The 24,564-nt window shown below is 38.8% G+C and overlaps 1 protein-coding gene across 1 annotated transcript in view; it reads right to left on the bottom strand.

The window, feature by feature from the left end:
- The window catches only part of LOC137634261 (transmembrane protein 120 homolog), a 52,595-nt gene extending 32,208 nt beyond the window's left edge, over positions 1-20,387 (bottom strand). The window contains exons 1-3 of the mRNA XM_068366544.1: positions 20,195-20,387; positions 11,442-11,560; positions 1,570-1,650 (exon numbers count right to left, since the gene is read on the bottom strand). Coding sequence (XP_068222645.1) covers positions 1,570-1,650; positions 11,442-11,560; positions 20,195-20,266 — 272 coding nt within the window. The 5' untranslated portion in view covers positions 20,267-20,387. The remainder of the gene's footprint in view (positions 1-1,569; positions 1,651-11,441; positions 11,561-20,194) is intronic.
- Positions 20,388-24,564: the final 4,177 nt, after the last annotated feature.

The following is a 24,564-nucleotide window of genomic DNA, read 5'->3' as shown; positions in this document are numbered from 1 at the left end:
ATGTGTTTTATATGCATACGTAGCTAAGTACTGTTCAAGGTTTTCTTAATTTTAATATGTACTTATGGATATAAAATTAATTATAAATACACTACCATTAGACTAAGGGAAAAATGTTACGACCTGTTATTTATTTACTGAAATAAAAGAAAAATATAACGATAAGGCGTTTGATATGGATATGAACTAGCATTGTGAGCTTGTACATACCACATAGTACAGTTAATCGTGATTTTTAACTTAAATATATACTTATTGATCTAAAATTAATTTTAAATAAATAATCATTGGACTAAAATGAAAAATATGTTATGATCTGGTATTTATTTACTGAAATGAAAGAAAAATAAATTGCTAATGTGTATTGATATGCATACATCGTAGCATTGTGCATTTGTACATAACAATAGTTTTGTTTATTGTGTTTTTTTAACTTGTGATGCATCATAGTTTGAATGTACCATGGGTAATAACATAACTGTATTTTACTATTAGATATATACAAGTAGAGTAAGAATGTGTGTTTTTATTGTTTCTGTGACCTTTTAATATATCAATATTGTGTTTGTTCAAGCTTCATGGTAACAAAATCCCAAAAATAGACTTTTCCAATGTCCAGGAATGTAACATCCCCTATTACCATTATTTCTTAGGAGAAATGTTCCGCCAACACGATTTCAGTACGTGTGTAATGTATACAGTATTTGTAGTGGATATTCGAGACATCATATAATAACACTAATTAAATATGGCAACTCGATTTGTAACATTTTAATGCTTTCGCTAACAGACACCCCTTTATTGTCTTTGATTCTCTAAGGTTGGAGAAATCTCTGCCCATTTTGTAGTAGTAGTAAGAAGAGAAAATCCTTGTCTGTATTGTCATGGGAACACTAGGGACATTTGACCGAAAGATTTTCCCTGAGTGTTGGCGTTCTTTTGATTTTAACTAAGATAAGGACATCTTTTCTGACAATTCTAATAAAATCTTGCTATTTATAACAAAAATTACTATGAAATTATTCAGATTTTAAAATTTCAAACTGTTTGTAGAAGCTAAGTTGGCAACAGAAGTACAAGTGAGTGCGGAGTTGTGAAAGAAGAGCTAATTAGAAAGACGCCTGTTGTAAGGTGGTGTACCACTCTGTGTGGGGTAGTAGGAAAATCAAAAACTCTGGAACTTTGGAAGTGTGTAGCATATGAATATTGAGTAAGACAAATCTAAATAATATCCATGACATTACCTACAAAAAAAAAAAAAAAGTCAAAATGATGCAAAAATTGAGATGCTCAAATGATAAACATATGTACTGTATAGAATATAAAGCTGTTTGATATACAACCAATTTAAGACCAAATGACACCATTCCAAATCTCATTATTATTATCATTATTAGCGAAGCTACAACCCTGGAAAGCAGGACGCTATAAGCACAAGGGCTCCAACAGGAATAAAAAAAGAGCCAACACGAAAAAAACAGAGAAGTAATGAACAATTAAAATAATATATTTCAAGGACAGTAAACATTAAACAAATATATCATATTTAAATTATAAAAAGAGACTTACATTAGCCTGGAAGTTTGAAATTTTAGAGTCGTCACCGACTCAACTACCGGATTAGGATGATCATTCCACAACTTGTCATAGCTGGAATAAAACTTCTAGAATACAGTGCAGTATTGAGCCACATGATAGGAAAAGACATACTAGAATGAACTGCATACCTAGTATTACAAACAGGACTTCCCTACCTTTTAGCGCTTTTAAAACCAAAACTCACAACTGCAAATAGTTGTTTACATAGATTAAGGAGTACCATTTTGAGACTCACAAACTTGCCCAAACCACTGAATTTGAGAACTAAAAACTGGAGCAAGGTAAACTTATAAAAGTTGGACAGCTTAGTGAGAAGAGATCAAAATAAACACATGAATGTGAAGGCAAGGAATAACGCAATATGCCAAGTAAAGTACATTGAACATGGTACCCCTAAAAGGGAATAAAACCCATAACAGTACAGGGTATTAATGATTATATAACATTTGTCATTACAAAGACTTTATCTACAGTGACATTTAAAGCATCAGGTTTATCATAAGTGCTCTGCTTTTTATCATAGCACTTTAGGTGAAGGTTACCTTTGGATAAAAAAAAAAACTCATTCTTATCAAGTTCTTATCTGTATGTAACGTAAAGGTAAGGAGCAGTTTTTCAAATCATATTTATGGAAATACTATTCTCAAATACTTAAATTAGTTTCAATGTTCTTTTACAAATGTAACTCAAAGTTTTACCTCAAGTGTAAAAGGCAACTGAAAGTGAAATATCTGATGGCAGCAGTAAAATATAAAGCTGAATGAAGCCATCAAAGTAGGAAAGGACTTCCAATTTCATCTACTATCAGCCACATCTTCACTTTAAAAAAGTGAGACACTTGCTGCAAGAGGAATATCACAGCTTATCAATGTTCATACAGTTGAACCTCACAACATTGGACTAATAGGGGGAAAGGCTGCCCTATATCTGATACAGTAGCCCATTGTACTGTATAAAAAATCTAGCAAATTCACACCAAAACTGCATAGGCTACAGGCCTACTATATATGCCCAACATTTGGGGTAACATAAAATCAAGCAGCGGAGATCAACACGCTTTCATTTTTCACCCTTGGATGACATAATTAAGGAAAGTAAATAGAAGGAAACTTGCAATGATGACAAATTCCTTGTAATTTGTATTTTTCCTAGCTATACTTACCACGAAACACCTTTATAGGAGAGTCCTGGGATCCTCCCAGTTCCGACGAGAAAAATTTGGATAGCCTCCACCCCAAATACCCACCCCTACAGTTGCCAGGAATGACCTGAGGTCAACTCGTGCCATGACCTGGCCCAGGAACCCCATCATAGTTCTGCCGAAACACCCGGTGCGATCTCGCGGGGAAGGCAGGACGGGCAGTAAAAAAAATGTGGTTCTTGATAAGTATGCTAAGAAAAATACAAATGACTAAGAATTTGTCAATTGTTCCGATCCGGTACACTTCCACAAACCACATCTATAGGAGACTCGTGCTTAGGAGGGGAAATGACACAGGTGATAGAGACCGAATGGGGGTGAGGAAGAGGCCATCCGGATATGTACTCAACCAAAAACCCAAACCAAAAGACATGACCGTATCGATGCCAGGGAGGTCAACCATACGGATCACACTTACCAATGCCAGCTGATCCTTCGTCAGATACTCCAAACTTGCTAGTGAAGTGGGGAGAGGGGATAACGAAGGAACACTCTACCACTCTTTACCATTCAGCACGGGGTATGATCATACTCGGCCATGATTAGATCCGTTGCTGTGCAACCACGACTGACCCAATCTTCAAATACATTAAGGGATTTAACTGTGTAGTCCTTCAGATAGTGAGATGTAAAGGTGGACTATCTCTTCCACACGCCCACCCTCAAGATCTGACTTACTGCCATATTCCTAGAGAATGCACAGAAAGTTCCGATACCCCTGATCTTGTGGGGCTTCACTGATCTCAGCAGTGGTACCCGTCAACTGATAGGCCCTCATGATTGTTTCCCACAGCCAAATTGAAATTTTGTTCTTCGAGAGAAACTTCTTAACCCTACCCGTAGAAACAAATAGGCGGACTTTCACCCACCTAAAGGCGAGTTTCCATAGTAAACAGCAGAAGGATTGTATTTTGTGCCAGAACAAAAAAATTTGGAAATAATTTATTTTTCTTAGCAATACAAACCTGGAACTCTTTAAGCATAGTGTTCCCGCCAGCATGCACCCTGAGAAGTACTGCCAAAATTACAAAAGTGAGTTAGTCACTAGTGCAGGTGTGAGTGGGGGCAGGTGTTTAAGCCTATCCTATTCCTCCCCCGCCTAACTAACGGTGGGTAATTACAACTGACAAAAGCTTTATTGGCTAGCTTCAGCTTTGCTGCAATAAATAAATACTCCACAGTATAGAGCTCCAACTTTTTAGCAGGAAGTAGGTTGGCCAAGGCACCAGCCACCCGTTAAGATACTACCACTAGAGAGCTATGGCGTCTTTGACTGGCCAGACAGTACTGTATTGGATCCTTCTCTCTGGTTACGGTTCATTTTCCCTTTGCCTACACAGACACTGAATAGTCTGGCCTAATCTTTACATATTCTCCTCTGTCCTCATACACCTGACAACTCTGAGATCACCAAACAATTCTTGTTCACCCAAGGGGTTACTGCGCTGTAATTGTTCAGTGGCTACTTTCCTCTTGCTAATGGTAGAAGAGACTCTTTAGCTATGGTCAGCAGCTCTTCTAGAAGGACACTCCAAAATCAAACCATTGTTGTCTAGTCTTGGGTAGAGTCATAGCCTCTGTACCATGGTCTTCCACTGTCGTGGGTTAGAGTTCTCTTGCTTGAGGGTACACTCTGGCTCAATATTCTATTAAATTTCTCTTCCTCTTGTTTTGTTAAAGTTTATATATTTTATATAAGCGATATTTATTTTGATGATGTTACTCTTCATGAAATATTTTATTTTTCCTTTTTTCATTTCCTCACTGGGCTATTTTCCCTGTTGGAGCCCCTGGGCCTATAGCATCCTGTTTTTCCAACTAGGGTTGTAGCTTAGCAAGTAATAATAATAATGATAAATTACTAAGAAAAATGTTATTTTCATTAGTAAAATAAATTTTTGAATATACTTACCCGATAATCATGTAGCTGTCAACTCTGTTGCCCGACAGAAATCTACGGTCGGGATACGCCAGCGATCGCTATACAGGTGGGGGTGTACACAACAGCGCCATCTGTGGTTAGGTACTCCAGTACTTCTTGTCAACACCACCTCAATTTTTTCCTTGGTCCACTGGTTCTCTATGGGGAGGAAGGGTGGGTCAATTAAATCATGATTATCGGGTAAGTATATTTAAAAATTTATTTTACTAATGAAAATAACATTTTTCAATATTAATCTTACCCGATAATCATGTAGCTGATTCACACCCAGGGTGGTGGGTGGAGACCAGCATACATGTTAACAAAGAAGCTAAGTATCCCGTATCTTATTTTATTAGTTATTCAAAAATAACATAAAATAAATAAGTACCTGGTAAGGAAGACGACTTGAACCATTACTCTGCCTTTATTAAGTACGTCTTCCTTACTGAGCGTAGCGGTCCTCTTAGGATGCTGAACGACTCTTAGGTGCTGAAGTATAAAGGGCTGCAACCCATACTAAAGGACCTCATCACAACCTTTAACCTTGGCGCTTCTCAAGAAAGAATTGACCACCCGCCAAATCAACAAGGATGTGGAAGGCTTCTTAGCCGACCGTACAACCCATAAAAAGTATTCAAGAGAAAGGTTAAAAAGGTTATGGGATTATGGGAATGTAGTGGCTGAGCCCCCGCCTACTACTGCATTCGTTGCTACGAATGGTCCCAGGGTGTAGCAGTTCTCGTAAAGAGACTGGACATCTTTGAGATAGAATGATGCGAACACTGACTTGCTTCTCCAATAGGTTGCATCCATAACACTCTGCAGAGAACGGTTCTGTTTGAAGGCCACTGAAGTAGCCACAGCTCTCACTTCATGTGTCCTTACCTTCAGCAAAGCAAGGTCTTCTTCCTTCAGATGAGAATGTGCTTTCCTAATCAGGAGCCTGAATTAGTAAGAAACTGAGTTCTTAGACCTTGGAAGAGAAGGCTTCTTGATAGCACACCATAAGGCTTCTGATTGTCCTCGTAAAGGTTATGACCTTTTTAGTTAGTACCTAAGAGCTCTAACTGGGCAAAGTACTCTCTCCAGTTCGTTCCCCACCAAGTTGGACAGGCTTGGGATCTCGAACGACTTAGGCCAAGGACGTGAAGGAAGCTCGTTTAGCAAAAAACCGAGCTGCAAGGAACATGTAGCCGTTTCAGATGTGAAAACTATGTTCCTGCTGAAGGCGTGGATCTCACTTACTCTTTTAGCTGTTGTCAAGCACACGAGGAAAAGAGTTTTTAATGTGAGGTCCTTAAAAGAGGCTGATTGGAGAGGTTCAAATCTTGATGACATAAGGAACCTTAGGACCACGTCTAGATTCCAGCCTGGAGTGGACAACCGACGTTCCTTTGAGGTCTCAAAAGACCTAAGGAGGTCCTGTAGATCTTTGTTGGTGGAAAGATCCAAGCCTCTGTGGCGGAAAACCGCTGCCAACAAACTTCTGTAACCCTTGATCGTAGGAGCTGAAAGGGATCTTGCGTTCCTTAGATGTAACAGGAAGTCAGCAATCTGGGTTACAGTGGTACTGGTTGAGGAAACTGCATTGGCCTTGTACCAGCTTCGGAAGACTTCCCCTTTAGACTGATAGACTCTGAGAGTGGATGTCCTCCTTGCTCTGGCAATCGCTCTGGCTGCCTCCTTCGAAAAGCCCCTAGCTCTTGGGAGTCTTTCGAAAGTCTGAAGGCAGTCAGACGAAGAGCGTGGAGGTTTGGGTGTACCTTCTTTACGTGAGGTAGACGTAGAAGGTCCACTCCTAGAGGAAGAGTCCTGGGAATGTCGACCAGCCATTGCAGTACCTCTATGAACCATTCTCTCGCGGGCCAGAGCGGAGCCAACCAACGTCAGCCGTGTCCCTTTGCGAGAGGCGAACTTCTGAAGTACCCTGTTGACAATCTTGAACGGCGGGAATGCATACAGGTCGAGATGGGACCAATCCAGCAGAAAAGCATCCACGTGAACTGCTGCTGGGTCTGGAATCGGAGAACAATACAACGGGAGCCTCTAGGTTATCGAGGTAGCGAACAGATCTATGGTTGGCTGACCCCACAGGGCCCAAAGTCTGCTGCAAACATTCTTGTGAAGGGCCCACTCTGTGGGGATGACCTGACCCTTCCGGCTGAGGCGATCTGCCATGACATTCATATCGCCCTGAATGAACCTCGTTACCAGCGTGAGCTTTCGATCTTTTGACCAGATGAGGAGGTCCCTTGCGATCTAGAACAACTTCCACGAATGAGTCCCTCCCTGCTTGGAGATGTAAGCCAAGGCTGTGGTGTTGTCAGAGTCCACCTCCACCACCTTGTTAAGCTGGAGGGACTTGAAGTTTATCAAGGCCAGATGAACCGCCAACAGCTCCTTGCAATTGATGTGAAGTGTCCTTTGCTCCTGATTCCATGTTCCCGAGCATTCCTGTCCGTCCAAAGTCGCACCCCAGCCCGTGTCTGATGCGTCCGAGAAGAGACGGCGGTCGGGTTTCTGAACAGCCAAAGGTAGACTTCCTTGAGAAGAAAGCTGTTCTTTCACCACGTGAGAGTAGACCTCCTCTCTTCGGAAACAGGAACTGAGACCGTCTCTAGCGTCATGTCCTTTATCCAGTGAGCAGCTAGATGATACTGAAGGGGGCGGAGGTGGCGTCTCCCTAACTCGATGAACAGGGCCAGCGATGAAAGTGTCCCTGTTAGACTCATCCACTACCTGACTGAGCATCGGTTCCTTCTCAGCATGCTCTGGATGCATTCTAGGGCTTGGTAGATCCTTGGGGCCGACGGAAAAGCCCGAAAAGCTCGACTCTGAAGCTCCATACCCAGGTAGACAATGGTCTGGGATGGGACGAGCTGGGACTCCTCAAAATTGACCAGGAGGCCCAGTTCCTTGGTCAGATCCATAGTCCATCTGAGAATCTCCAGACAGCGACGACTTGTGGGAGCTCTTAAAAGCCAGTCGTCTGACGGAGCCGGACACAAGATCATGGTACTGCTGCACAGTCTGTGAACTGTCAACCATGGGGAAGCGAGGAAGTACAGCGACAACCCGAAACTGTCTAGACTGTCTGGGTCGTACAGACAACTCCTTATCGGGTTGCTGAGGTTGCCGCACTGCGTCACAACAAGTCACTTCTGCTGGTTGTTGAACGTCTTCCCAGTGACACACTGACTCCGTAAACAAAAAATCCTCTAACAAGGACTAAGCTTGGACTGCATGTCTTGCAACAAAGCTCAAGGTCTATGGGAGCAGGTGTGGTAACAGACGGGGTTAGCGACTGAAGCGGAACCATTACCCTCCCTGGAAGCATGTTATGCTTAAATAAAAGTCCATAGGAGGCTAAGCAGCTAAAGGCTCCTCTCCAAATGACAGAGTCCTCAAGGGAATATCAGAAGGAGGGAGAATAGCACTTTCTCATCTACAGGAACCATATCCGAGAAAAGCTAAGTTCTCTCAGTGAGGGTTTCACTGGTGCAAAAGCAGCAGACCAGAAGGCAACGTTATGAAACTGCTTGACAGTCTTGTGAGTTGGCAACAACCAAAGATGTGTGACTGAGGAGCATGCGGAAAGGTATGCAGAGCATGCTGTATGTAGAGCATGCTGTAAGGTAAGCAGAGCATGTTGCATGGCGTGCGGCTTATGCTGCATGGGATGAGGCTCATGCTGCATGGGACGAGGCTCATGCTGCATGGGATGAGGCTCATGCTGCATGGGATGAGGCTCATGCTGCAAGGGATGAGGCTCATGCCGCATGTGTTGAGGAGGATGCCGCATAGTATGAGGCTCCTGCCTCATGGGTTGAGGAGGTTGCCGCATAGCATGAGGCTCCTGCCTCATGGTTTGAGGAGGATGCCGCATAGCATGAGGCTCCTGCCTCATGGGTTGAGGAGGATGCCGCATAGCATGAGGCTCCTGCCTCATGGGTTGAGGAGGATGCCGCATAGCATGAGGCTACTGCCTCATGGGTAGAGGAGGTTGCCGCATAGCATGAGGCTCCTGCCTCAAGGGTTGAGGAGGATGCCGCATAGCATGAGGCTCCTCATAGCATGAGGTCCCTGCCTCATGGGTTGAGGAGGATGCCGCATAGCATGAGGCTCCTGCCTCATGGGTTGAGGAGGATGCCGCATAGCATGAGGCTCCTGCCTCATGGTTTGAGGAGGATGCCGCATAGCATGAGGCTCCTGCCTCATGGGTAGAGGAGGTTGCCGCATAGCATGAGGCTCCTGCCTCATGGGTTGAGGAGGATGCCGCATAGCATGAGGCTCCTCAAAGCATGAGGCTCCTGCCTCATGGGTAGAGGAGGTTGCCGCATAGCATGAGGCTCCTGCCTCATGGGTTGAGGAGGTTGCCTCATAGTGCTGGAACCCGGCAACTCCCGATGCGGCAACTCACGCATGAAAGCAGGAGGCGCAGCAAGAACATGCGTCTGGCAGGGTGGACTGCGCATCGGAGGTGGAGCTCTCACAGGTGGAGGGTGGGAGCAGGCAGCCGCAGTATCTGCTGAGCGCACAACCTCGGCGGGTTGTAGGTTAACAGGCTACATTGTCAACCTTCCAGCATGATACTCCTGTATGAAGGAGCAAGCTGAGACTGTATAGTCTGCAGCATGGACCACTAGGGTCTATGAAAGACAACAACAAACGGAGCTACTGTCCGTTGAGACTGAGGGTCTAAAACAGCTGGTGCGGCAACAGACGGAGTTACTGCCTGTTGCGGTACCACCTTGCCTCTCTGGGAGGTGTGCAGTTGTCGTACTGCAGCAAGTCCGAACTGACCCAGTGCTAATGGCTACACCTAGGAGTTGGACTTGCGCGGAAGGGACCGACTTGCACTTAAAAGCTGCAAGATTTGGTCCATGGTTTCTGCGAGAAACCTCTTCCGCAGACGAGGAATAAATGGGCTCTCTCGTCTTTGTGTGGGTGGGGTGATCACGTCGGCTACGTGAGTTGGTTACACCCGAAACCACGGAGGGAAACGTCTGTTCGTCGATCAAGGCCTGATGAACCCATAAGTCCTTCGACGTTACTTCTCCCCTGGGCTTGGGAGCTTGTAAGAGGTCCCAGACTAGGCGAACAACTGGCACGAACAGACGAACCCTCGAACGCAACACTGTAACACTTTGCGCTTATCACTTTATCACTTTTGATTTCCTGTTTGCACTTATTTCACTGAACTCGAAACTTTAAGTGGTTTGTACCTGAAACACGCAATTCTATCCTTCATTAAAAGTTAGTAATTGCGAAAACAGTATTACAATGTAACAGAAAAACATAATGAAAGATAGATAATTCAGTGGCTGGAAAAGAGACTAAACACTAGATCAAATAAACTACGTTTAAAATCTCTCACCGCATAAAGCCTGGGAACAAGAATAAAACTCTAGAAACGTTTACCTTCTTCCCCTAAAGAGACTAGGGAGAAGAGCAAAAACGATAACAACGTTACCCGCTTGAACGAAACGTTTATCCTCCTCTCTCTCCCTCCGTCTCTATCTCTCTCTCTCTCTCTTGACTTAGAACCTGAGAGATGAGCCCAATTATATATATCGTTAAAACATATTATTGTTAAAGGAAAAAAAACTGAAAGATTTCCCAAATAAAAAGTTCCTTTATTAGAATTAAAACCATTTAAGCTAAGAAAGAATGAACAAAACGCTAGAATCGGTTTACTCTTACTGCAACGTGAAACCGTGAATACTCTCTCTCTATCGTAACGATAGAGCGCAAGTTGAACGTTCTGAACGTCAACAACTGCAGAGACAAAACAAAACGTTAGTTCAACTTTGAAAACAGTACGAGACTATCAAAGAAAATCTTTCAAAAACATTAAAATAGCATAAAATGTTAACAGGTAAAAACGAAATGACGGGCTCAATGTTAATTAACTTCGGTTCCAAGAAAAGACCGCCTACTATTAGGAAAGGTCGCATATAAACAAATATAAAAATTAATTTTAATAAGTTTATAATAAAAGGAAGTTAATCGAAGAGGCCTATAAAAGGCGGAGAGATATAAAATAAATCTATAACTTTGTTAAGCAAAATTAAGAAAGAGAGTCTATACTCTCTTCGACACCAACACTTCCGTCTAAGGGAAGGGTCGGCCATTTAAAAGTGAAAGAGAGTTCATACTCTCTTCGTCACCAAAATTAAATCAAATTAATTCCAAAAACTTGCTAAGCTAATGATAAAGCTTCCTGAATAGCGAAGGCTAAACTCTAGAGCAAATACATCACCAAATCGTGAACAATAACTCCAGAATCAACAGCGTATCCATGTAGGTCTAGCCGGTGGCACGACAGAGGAAAAATTGAGGTGGTGTTGACAAGAAGTACTGGAGTACCTAACCACAGATGGCGCTGTTGTGTACACCCCCACCTGTATAGCGATCGCTGGCGTATCCCGACCGTAGATTTCTGTCGGGCAACAGAGTTGACAGCTACATGATTATCGGGTAAGATTAATATTGAAAAATATAAATTACAGTAATTTCAAATTTGTTATTCTATATACTGAAGTACAGAAATTTATTGCTGCATTTCATTGTTATCTGTATTATCAAATAAAGTAAAATTAGGGTAAAACTTTTACCTAATGTATTATTGTGAAAATAAACATACTGCACTAGTCTAACAATTAAAATACTAGCCTAATGAATACTGAAATAACAAAAAGACAAACAAGTACTTACTTTTTTAAAGACTGTTTGATGATGCCAATTCTATATCGCTGGTGTGCAATGCCTTTAATGCACTTTTGCTGTAACTGTGTTAACTCATCTAACTTTAGTCGATATTCTTTATGGACCTTCTGCAATAAATAAAATTTCTCATAAATGATCCCTTGAATCCTGAACTGAGCATTATGAATCTTAAGAATACAGTACAATCAAGAACTGCATATTGAAAATGCTGCATACTCTACACAATTTGATTTATCATTCCATCTAAGTCTGTAATAATTCTACTCAATTTGTATAAGCTAGCTTTAGCTGATACTCATTTCATTCATATCATAAAAATTAGGTTGGTATTTTCATCTTTCCCATTACATGAGGTAAAACCAAGAAAGAAAAGAACCGTGCTCTAGCGCATGTACTGTTTGAAATGTTGAGAGATGGAAGAGAGTACAGTTATGGTATCAACAATTCATCTTCTCAGCTGAAAAGACAACCATGTCTTATTTTGTGGTTTTAGGAAACACAAAAGCAGCCCAGTATGACTGGGAATCCCACATAAGTCATAGAAAATCTCTAAAGAGCAATGATGAATCTCAAACAAACAATAGGCTAAAAAAAGGGGATAAGATAAATCAGGTCATAACTGAAAGCATGAATTATTTTGCTGATAAGATAGAAACTTTATTCCTTCAAGGTATTTAAGACTACCCTAGCCAAATAAGGAATTCATGATTGTGGTTAAGTCTTTCAAAGTTAAAATTAACCTGGCTAAAATTTTACAAATCCCGAATTACTATGAATGCATTTGTAGTTGTGTAAAACACAACATTCATATTTAAATTTTCTATTCACCCATACAGTACTGTATTTCACTATACCTCTAATCCAGGGGGATATAAACATTTGACCTAAAAGATATTAACCACTTTGAATACCATACAATGAAAAAAATGCCACACAAAAATTGACTTGATCACGTAGTTTTAAAATGACTATTATTTCCTTCATTAACTTTCATTAATTGACAAATCATACACTGATTTCACAGGCAAAAGGATGAGGAAAGTCTTGGCAATGTCAAATTTAATAACTTAACTCTTCCTTTCCCCCATTACCCCTACATTAAGGGGTTGGTTGCCCTCTCCCATGCCTTCTATCAAATCATCCTCTTCCACCAAACCTCTTTTCTCCATATCATCCTTCAACTTATCTCGCCATCTAATTCTCTATGTTCCTTTTTATCTTCTATAACAGGTTCCTCCCAAGCCCTCCTCACTCCCTCCCCACCATCCATCTTCAACTTGTGCCCACACCATCTCAGTTGTGACACTCTTATCACCTCTGTAATCTTTACTCTGCCAGCCATTCTTCTTATTTCATCATTTTCCAATATTTCAAACAGTGACATTCCCATAATCCACCACCTCGTCCTTCTCATCTCTGTTCTATCAAGCTTTGCTTCTTCTTTTCATATTAGAGCTCATGTTTCCGATCCATACATTAACACTGGTCGTATTACTGTGCTATAGGTCTTGACTTTTTGCTTGTTTGGCATACCATCCCTGCTACCTCCCTCCGCTTCTACTAGGCTGCATTAGTTCTTGACCTCAGCCTCATAAATTGTTCCACCTATTTTATAACCAAGTCTCTACTTTGATGCACGACTATCCTGACCCTACCTTCCATACTACTCACAAGAGCTTCCATCTTATCCACCTTTACTCTCAAGCCACCCCTCTCCAATGTCTGCTACTCTATAACTGTCTTCTGTAACCCTTTCTCATTTTCAGTGGCAATCACCAAATAATCTGCATATAGCAACTCCCACAACTCTTCATTTCTGATCTCTTTACTCAACACATCCATGACCACCACAAATAAAACTGGGCTTACTGCTGATCCCTGGTGTAATCCAACACTAACTTCAAAAGTTTCCGTTTCCCAAACACCTGTTATTACTTTTGTCCTTGTTCGTTTATACATCAGCACTACCACTCTAACCAACTTCTCTGGGGCTTTGCTCTTCCTTAGGTTGTAGCTTAGCTGAAAATGATAATAATAATAATGACTTCCTAAAAGCTGGAAATCAGCTGTTAAGCCTTGAATAAAGTAAACGCAGTTGAATGTCGGGTGGCAAAGAAGCACTTTCGAAGGAATGCTTGCAATTCCAAGCCAAGAAGGGTACGTGCATCCAATGGTTTCCCAAAGCTAGAAGGAGACAGTATTCTTAGAGATAGACTTCTTCACTCTACCAGTGCTAAAGAATTACCTTTTGCCCTCACAGGACCAAAAAGTAGGTCATCCAGATTGTTAGTTGTGTCTTGGCGGTAGGATATGGAGAAGGATTTGATCATCCAGTTGTGCATTGCTGGGTTAACATGATTGCCTTACCCCTGAACTCTGGGATGAAAGTTATCAAAACCTCCTTCCATCCTTCAGAATGACTAATGACATAGGAAATGCCATGAAATTTGCCTACCCTTTTTGCCGATGCAAGCACCAGCAAAAACACGGTCTTAAGTGTAAGACATCTATCTAATGCCCTTCTAAACGGCTTATCTACTTAACATACTCCGAATAGTCAGGCCTATTCTTTACATATTCTCCTCTGTCTTCATACGCCAGACAACACTGAGATTACCAAACAATTCTTCACCCAAGGGGTTAACTACTGCACTGCAATTGTTCGGAGGATACTTTCCTCTTGATAAGGGTAGAAGAGACTCTTAAGCTATGGTAAGCAGCTCTTCTAGGAGAAGGGCACGCCAAAATCAAGCCATTGTTCTTTATTCTTGGGTAGTGCCATAGCCTCTGCACCATGGTCTTCCACTGTCTTGGGTTAGAGTTCTCTTGCTTGAGGGTACACTTGGGCACACCATTCTATCTTATTTCTCTTCCTCTTGTTTTGATAAAGTTTTTATAGTATATATATGAAATGTTAATTTTAATGTTGTTAATGTTTTTAAAATATTTCATTTTTCCTTGTTTCCTTTCCTCACTGGGCTATTTTCCCTGTTCGAGCCCCTAGGCTCATAGTATCCTGCTTTTCCAACTAGGGTTGTACCTTAGTTAGTAATAATAATAGTCCAGGCCTTTCAGGCTTAAGACTTGGCTCTTGACCAAGTGGTAGCCCTTCACTGCAGCAACTAAGAGGAGCTTCTCTTGGGGAAGGTAGACAAAGAAATTGGCAACTAGTTGCAGAAAGGCTCCGAGTGAAGTACCCCGTTCACAACACTAATTGTAGAAGATAGCCCATTTTCCCTGGTAACAGCTGAAGAGAATCTACAGAGATATCCAGATGTCTCTTGTGCAATAAACACCTTGAGAAAAGTCCTTCGCTCGGAGGAGATGCTGGGTATTCTCCACCCATGAAGTGACAGGGAGGTCGCCAAGTTGTGTAATCTCTGCATGTATGGTCGACAGAAATCATTTGTGCCATTGGAGTAGTTCTAATGGCACCATTCGTTGGATCATACAAAAATGAGTTAAGGTGTAAGTGTCCCTGTACTCCTGGGAAGGTCAAGAAAGAAAAGGTAAAAGGCCAGTTGGTCTTGCCCCTTATTCTGGCCTTTCATCACAATCACTATCTTAGACAAGATGTAAATGATCCCATGAGGGAGCTAGGTTTATTACATGACCTGCTGCAGTTCAAGGATACAGTACCGTTATCCCTTGCCATCACTCCCTCAATCTACTATAGTATACAATCAATTTAGAACCAGAATCAGGAACCTCGGTTGACGTGTATTGCAGAGATATACAGTATAAGGAATACCATTTTTGAGGACGATAGTTGGCAAAACCCGCTAACCCAAATACTGCTCACTGGCATAGCTTAAGTAATTATACTGTGGTGTGTGTCTGTGCATGCACGCAATTGAATGAAATCCTGCCTGATTTGTGTTATGGCATCAGGAAGGACTTTATGTGCATGTGCAATGTGTGACGTGTTTGTGGAAAGGTTATAGTACAGTCCGCGATTCCTTATTAAAAAACAAAGATAAACCATGCTTTTCCATTTCTTAGAGACATAAATTTGTGCTCATGCAAGAGGTAAATGCAGCATATTCTTTTCCTGCATATTGTGTTAACCTGTGCTGGGTTGGGATTTGCTTTAGCTCTTCAAGACTCCCAACTACAGTAATGTTGTGAAAATGGTTAGATGATGTGTACTGTAAAGATTTCAAGACTGTGACCAAATTATTTGAATTTATTTGCTTTGCAGGCTTCCGGGGATATTATGGGGTGGATACTTTCATGAGATAAGCTATTAGTTTGTGTGTTTACTTTACCAGAAGGTAGTTGGAAGAGGTGAGACTGAAAAACAATTTTATATTGCTGTATCTATTACAAAATGTGTGTCTTTTCATTTAAATATGTTATCGTAACTGTATAAGTATATTCAAAAGTGATTTACAACCTTGATATTTTTTCATCTTTGTCAATTATCCATACCGTATACTATTAGATGAATAATTGGTTTTTCTGTTATTTACTTTCCAAAATAAATATTTTTTATAATCTTTTTATATTTTCATAATCTCAACCTGATCCTCAATTCCACGCTTATAAAAACAAATCTTACCTGAAGTATGTATTTCTTGTTGGTATCCCTTGCAACGAACCAAAATAAAGGGTGGTACCCAGTTATCTTATTGCCCCTGGACCAGTTAGCTGTAGGTTAGACAGGTTTGTTAACCCGATTGTAAGTCTGCGTGCTATACCTGTCCACTGTGTGCTATATCTGGCCACAGCCTGCTAACTATAACAACGTTCAAACAACACGAAAATACTTGGCCATGCGGTACCACTTGCCAGAACAGAGGAGCATAAAAATGTTAAAAGACAAGCAAATTAAGGTATGGTAGAACAAAGACTAACAAGTGATTAAATAGTGTAAGTTCGGGGGAGCAACTTACTCATAAAAATTCCTAAGTGTTTGAAGTAAAATGGCTATGAACGAATCCCGAGAAAATGGGATGGAAAAATCCTGCTTTCTAGGTGTAAGGAAGGCCTGACATTCTACAAAGGTTCTGGTGTTTTGAACAACTTTTATGATGATATCTGGTAGAAACTAATTTTTTTAGTTATGATCATCAAAACAACTGTACTCCCAAAAACTAGCAAACTTCACCTAGTTAGTATCAATAACAAAATAAGACTGGTATAGGGTGTATTTAAAGCTCTTACAACTATTTGTGATGATGATAACTTGCAGAAACCCATTATTTTTTGTTACAAGCAGTCAACCCACCCTAACAAAAAAAACTATAGGTTTCTATCAGTTATTGTCACCTAAAACATTCAGAATTTTAAAATCAGTTTGTATTTTTCCTAACCTTAGAAACCTGAGACCTTTAAGAGGAGTATAACTCCAACATCAGACTAACCCTTGTGTTGGTAGAACTACCCTAATAGCCCAGCGTTCTCTTCAAATGCACATATCTTTGTAGTTGGTTGGAACTGTAGTTGTGAATCTCAGAGTTGAAGCAAACCCTAACCAGGTATAGGTTAACATAATATACTTGAATATACTGTACTTGCATTACAATAAAAGTTTGTATGAAAAAATTTAATATTTTGTTTTTCATTTTTATGGATTTAATGTATATATTGTAGCCTTAATCCCTCTTCAAAAATTTCCAACCTGATCTAGTGTTATTTTTTAATTTTCAGCATCCACTGGCAGATTGCCACCTATTCCCTGTAGGGAACTGAGAGGCTAATGAGAACTATGCACAAAGCAGAAGAAACAAGACAGCAAGTGTTAGAGCCAAGCAGTTTCCATGTCTATCCAGGAAAAACAATAGAATCCTTGTGAAAGGAGCAATCTAGAGACTCAACAAGACAGGTACAGTATTCCTTTGTGTTTTATTCTTATCACTAACACAAGTTTCCCCATCATAGTGTAATTGCCTCTTTTCATATATTGACACCAATTTTCCATGAATAGTGTTTCACATACTCATTCCCCGAAATAAGCAAATATAAAGTGGTACAGGTATAGAAATTCAACGGCAGTTAAATTTAAGTGTTGTCAATGTCTAGACCCTACAGACTGTTTATACAGATAATGAACGTCAGTGTTTTGGGGTCCTCCTTTACGCTTGAACTTTACTCATGTCACATGGCTGGAACTGTCTTTGGAAAATGTCTACCTTTACCGAAAATATAGGGCTCCCAACCTAACCTAACAACCTAGGTGAAAAATCCTTACCTACTCGAGGTCATGCACCGTCAACGACACACCCCCTACACCCCTGCATCCTCCGCTTACCCTAAGACTAAGCCTCAACCCTGTATTTTTTATTCCCAACCGGCTTCACTCATGGCAATGCAACACCTAAATTATATTTCGTAAATCGTAAATCTAGTTTCATATTATCGTATTTTAGACAAAGATAAACAACATTTTCCCCATACAGAAGATCAACTTGTCAAGAAAGTTTATGGCTGTCTTAACCAACTACATACACCCCAAAACTCAATTACTGTATGGGGATATCAATGGGAAACTGGGGTTTTGGGTAGAGAAACACCAAAAACCAGTGATATGTAGCAATTACAATGCATAAGAAACACAATAAAACCTGTTGGAAGAATATATGATTCCTGTAAGTGGCTGAAATCTAAAGTATCATAATTGCCTATAATTTATATCATGTTTCTCAAATGATTTTTGTTTAGCCGTGCCTTGCTTCACTTACAAATAAATATAAAATCACTATTATTCTCTTCTTAAAGTAAATTACAGTTTTACCCAAGTTAGGTTGTACCTGTGTTTGTTTCTCTTAAGGAGCAGGTTTTTTCAGTTGTAACCTCTTGTTCTAAATGTAGTTGTAACTTGAAAAGTGTGGGTTTTAACAGACTACCATCATCAAAAGTGTTCAAAGCACATATGAATAAATACACTGGCAACACCTCTTATTTTCTACATTAAGGTTATTGTATTATTATGCAAATTCACCTCTAACCATAATATCAGCCAATTAATATTAAAAAAAGCAAGTTCTTGCCAGTGGTGTGAATCACTAGTTTTACCTGGAAAGTGAATGTACAGTATGATGGCCAAACCCCATAACTCCCTAATTTTCAAACCTATCGCTAAGAATACGGCACTAAGGGAGTCGCAAGGGGGCATTAGCCCCTTCCCCTTTAGGTAATCGCAAGGGGGCATTAGCCCTTTCATCTTTAGGTAAATAAGTAAAAACACGGCTTGAAGGTTATGTTAGGTGGGGAAGTTTAGGTTAGTTGGTGCCCTATACACTTTGTCCTGTTCGTCGTCTTACCTGGCTTTAACAATTGGAATTCCCAAAAATGGGGGAGATGGGGTACTGCATCACATTTTTCAGCCAAAACACATGTGCTAGTTTTTGATTTTACGGTAAATGTATGATACCTTAACTACTAGCAAAACTGGAATTCGCTATAAGAAATGGACTTGTGCTGGCTAGTTTGGTATCTTTCTCGTTATCTTTAATAGGGGCTGAGGCATAATAACTAACGTAGTCCATTGTTTACATCTGAGAGATTGAAGGGGACTTATTGCGCATGCATTGTTTCCCAAGGTTTGGGGAGCTTTCTGTGCATTTACAATGACGTATTTGTCAGGTGGGTTTTTTTAAACCAATTAATTGTTTACAAGTACTTCTTCATAAATTCCTGGATGTTCTATAATAGCCATTTTTTTCCCACCTTCCTCTTCAGTTTCAACTTAACCACCATTACATAAAGATGTCTCCAAGAGGGAACTTAAGGGAAGTATATCAACCTTTTGAAATTTAGTGTAATTTTATGTGTCGGCAATTGATTATGATGAAAATACTCTCCGTTCAGTGTAAAGCTATTGTTACTTATGAGAAATTTAAAAATAACGGCGAAATAATGCCTCAAAGCTTCTGTAAAGATTGCTAAGACAAAAAAAAAAAAAAAAATTTACGGTGTCAATCATAAGGTAAGGAATTATTTGTGATAGACTTTTTCATGATATAAAGATTTATTTGTGATTTACTTTATCATCACGTAAGGATTAATTTGTGATCTACTTTTAGTTTGTGACCTGGGAAGAGGGGGAGGTCCGGCTAGTGGTTGTGACGTGGGAAGGGGGGTCTGGGAGCTTGGCCCCCCCTAGGGGCTGCGCCCTGGTAAGGGGGCCAAGCCCCGGCTGGGGGTTGTGACCTGGGAACTACTAGGTTAGGTGGGTTTGTTTTCAGCCGCATACATGAACCATATATTTTACCAACTGGTTATCTTGTGCTTAGTTTGCATTTGTGACCATCATTATTGCTGCAAATTACTCATTTATGTCATTTCCCCTCCCCAAAAAACCCTGGTTTTCCATTGGGGTCCCCCATAATTGTCTTTTTATAAGGATGTCCAAAAACTCAGGAACGGTTGGTTTGCCACAGTAATCTAGGTCAGAAATGCATAAAACACAAGGTAGAGAGTAGGAAAATATAGGGTTCATGTATTACGCTAGAAATTAAAGTATCATATATTTACCAAAAATACGGGAGATAGGATACGGCTAAGCTTGTAAGCTTAAGTAAACGCTAAGTAATTGATACTGCAATTAATCTTAAATGAAGTAATCAAGTTTTAAAGCTTTGAAGGTAAAACGAAACAAATGTCTACGGCTTTCCTGTGATACGATTAGATTATCCCGATGTAATGACGAATCTCTACATGACAGTCAACCTCATGCAAAAATCCCGACTTGTTTTAATAAATAATTGAGCAAAAATCAAACAAACATTAATAGTTACCTCTAAAGTTCTATACTCGTTACTTAGTGTTTCCCATTCTTCTATGCAGGCATCAATATTATTGTGCTCCATTATACCGAATATAAAACGGCTAGAACATGATTAAACACCCTCACTTCATTTCACCACGATCAGCTGGACTACTATAAACACACATCTCCGCTCACTGGATAAACACCACAAATGTCAATGTTGCCAGAACACAACTTACAAAAAAGCTTCGTATATATTGCTTTTATATTTTATCACTTTCGGTATCTTTTTGTGTAAAATACCGTAAATGTTTAAGTAAAATGTATAATTTGAACAAATAAAATATTCTGAAGTATAACTGAAAACTATAAAAGAGGATTTTTGTTCTCTATATAAATACGCGTTTGATTGATATACAATATCATGATTATCAATATTATATTCTTTCATATCCATGACATTTACACGTTATACTTTTAATTAATCACAAATTGTCAACAAAGCTATAGCATAAAGACGTTCACATAAGCCAGGCTCATTAAGCACACCGTAAAACTATAGGCAGTTACGTAATGATCAATTAGCCGATCGTTTGTTATCTGTTGCCTTGTATTATTATTATTATTATTATCATTATTATTATTATTATCCAAGCTACAACCCTAGTTGGAAAATCAAGATGCTATAAGCCCAGGGGCTCCAAGAGGGAAAAATAGCCCAGTGAGGAAAGGAAATAAGGAAATAAATAAATGAAGAGAACAAATTAACAATAAATCATTCTAAAATAAGTAACAACGTCGAAACAGACATGTCATATATAAACTATTAACAACATCAAAAACAAATATGTCATAAATCAACTATAAAAAGACTCATGTCCTTCTGGTCAACAAAAAAGCATTTGCTCCAACTTTGAACTTTTGAAGTTCTACTGATTCAACCACCCGATCAGGAAGATCATTCCACAACTTGGTCACAGCTGGAATACAACTTCTAGAGTACTGCGTAGTATTGAGCCTCGTGATGGAGAAGGCCTGGCTATTAGAATTAACTGCCTGCCTAGTATTACGAACAGGATAGAATTGTCCTGGGAGATCTGAATGTAAAGGATGGTCATAGTTATGAAAAATCTTATGCAACATGCATAATGAACTAATTGAACGACGGTGCCATATATTAATATCTAGATCAGGAATAAGAAATTTAATAGACCGTAAGTTTCTGTCCAACAAATTAAGATGAGAATCAGCAGCTGAACACCAGATAGGAGAACAATACTCAAAACAAGGTAGAATGAAAGAATTAAAACACTTATAGAGCACTGAATTTTCGACGAAAACGATTTTAACTGTAGTAATATGTCATCTATCAAAATTTAGTTTCTTAATATGTCGTTTAAGGCCATAGAAAATATTAACAATATGCTGCATGTTACCCTGAAGGAGTCGGCTAAGCGAAAGAATGAAAAATCTTCCTACATCTTGATAGAAATCTTAATCATCATTGTCTTCATTATTTTCACTCTGAAATTTTCGGTAATCATAATGCACACACACAACTATATATATATATATATATATATATATATATATATATATATATATATATATATATATATATATATATATATATATATATATATATATATATATATATCATCTCCTACCTATTCACGCAAAGGGCCTCAGTTAGATTTCGCCAGTCGTCTCTATCTTGAGCTTTGAATTCAATACTTCTCCATCGTCATTTCCCAATTCATACTCCTCAGCCATGTAGGTCTGGTTCTTCCAACTCTTCTAGTGCCTTTAAGAGCCCAGTTGAAAGTCTGGTGAACTAATCTCTATTGGGGAGTACAAAGAGCATGTCCTAATCATGTAAATTATAATTATACAATTTTGGGGGAGACACTGGCAGAAACACAGTGTTCTTTTCGAGTGGAAACATGATTGACTTATTACTAAATGCTTGAGAATTTTACTTTTATCCTGCTAATACCGAACTATAAGCTATAGAGAGTAAAGCAAAGTTTATAAAATAGAATAGTATGACGAACATGAGCCATATATATATATATATATATATATATATATATATATATATATATATATATATATATATATATATATATATATATATATATACAGAGAGAGAGAGAGAGAGAGAGAGAGAGAGAGAGAGAGAGAGAGAGAGAGAGAGAGAGAGAGAGAGAGAGAGAGTGTTAAAACGCGTGTAATCGGCACTGATATTTATTATAACTAAATTCAATTATAACAAGTTTATAAAGTAACTTATATCTCTTCATATAAAACCAATTCAATGAACATTAACGGATCGGATATGGCTATAGTTTATATCTTGGAAATTATATTCTACGATCGTTCCCAATACTATAATTTGAATTTAGAAAAATGTATATATTTTGGCAATTGATATGTAGCTACTTAATATTGATATAATTTAGAATGACTTAATTATTTCTTTTATAATGATTATGGTAATGTAGAATGGTTACGAATGTATATTATTATTATTATTATTATTATTATTATTATTATTATTATTATTATTATTATTATTACAACCTTAGCTATAACACTAGTTGGAAAATCAAGATGCTATAAGCCCAAGGGTTCCAACAGGAAAAAAATAGTTCCGTGAGGAAAGGAAAAAAGGAAATATAAAACTACAAGAGAAGTAATAAACATTTTAAATAAAAAATTTTAAGAACAGTAACAACATTAAACTAGATCTTTCATATATAAACTATAAAACTTAAAAGAAAAAACAAGAGAAACAACATAGAACAGTGAGGCCAAGTGTGCAATCAAGCAAAAGAACTCTAATCCAAGACAGTGGAAGACCATGGTACAGAGGCTATGTCACTACCCAAGACTAGAGAGCAATGGTTAGATTTTGGAGTGTCCTTTTCATAGAAGAGCTGCTTACCATAGCTAAAGAGTCTCTTCTACCCTTACCAAGAGGAATATAGCCACTGAGCAATTATAGTGCCATACTTAATCTCCTAAGCAAAGAAGAATTGTTTGGTAATTTCAGTGTTGTCAGGTGTGTGAGGACAGAGGAGAATGTGGAAAGAATAGGCCAGAATATTCGGTATATGTGCATAAAGACATAATGAGCCGTAACCAGAGAAAGGTATCCCATGTATTACTATCTGGCCAAACTACCCGATATCCCTAACGGTAGTATTTCATTATGTTTTTGTTCAGTAGCAATTCTCCTTATAGCATTTGTCTAGAGAGGATCTTTTCATATAAGAGAATACGAGTGAAATGCTCATAAAGTTCTCTCATTTGCATGAAATATAACTTTAATATATTTCCAAGTGACAATTCTAGAGTTAAAGGAAATAATATGCAGATGAATGAAGTTATAATTCATCTAATTACTAACCATATTATATATATATATATATATATATATATATATATATAAATATATATATATATATATATATATATATATATATATATATATAAATATATATATAAATAAATATATATATATATATATATATACACATATATATATATATATATATATATATATATATATACTGTATATGTATACAAACACGCACACATGCACACACACACACACAGATATATATATATATATATATATATATATATATATATATATATATATATATATATATATATTATATCATCATCATTTCCTACGCCTATTGACGCAAAGGGCCTCTGTTAGATTTCGCCAGTCGTCTCTATCTTGAGCTTTTAATTCAATACTTCTCCATTCATCATCTACTTCGTGCTTCATAGTCCTCAGCCATGTAGGTCTGGGTCTTCCAACTCTTCTAGTGCCTTGTGGAGCCCAGCTGAACGTTTGGTGAACTAATCTCACTTGTGGAGTGCGAAGAGCATGCCCAAATCATATCCATCTACCCCTCATCATGATCTCATCCACATGTGTCACTCTAGTATATCTCTTATAGTTTCATTTTTAATTCTGTTCTGCCATTCGACTCCCAATGTCCTTCAGAGGGCTTTGTTCTCAAATCTACAAAATCTATTGGAGATTGTTTCATTGTCATGCCATGACTCATGTCCATAGAGTAACAAGGATTTCACTATATTAATATATAGTCTGAATTTTATATGTAATTTCAGGCGATTTGATTTCCAAATTTTACTTAACCTAGCCATTGTCTGATTTGCTTTTGTCAATCTTTCACTAAACTCTCATTCTAAAGACCCTGTATTGGAGATCATAGTTCCTAAATCCTTAAATGATTCTACCTCATTAATCCTTTCTCCTTCCAATGATGTTTCATCTTCCATTGCATACTCAGTTCTTATCATCTCTGTCTTTCTTCGATTTATCTTCAACCTAACCTCGTGTGATATTTCATGCAT

This window comes from Palaemon carinicauda, chromosome 44, assembly GCF_036898095.1.
Source record: "Palaemon carinicauda isolate YSFRI2023 chromosome 44, ASM3689809v2, whole genome shotgun sequence".
Lineage (NCBI taxonomy): Eukaryota > Metazoa > Arthropoda > Malacostraca > Decapoda > Palaemonidae > Palaemon > Palaemon carinicauda.
Note: the sequence above shows the minus strand (reverse complement) of the source record. Positions and strands in the feature narration are given on the sequence as shown.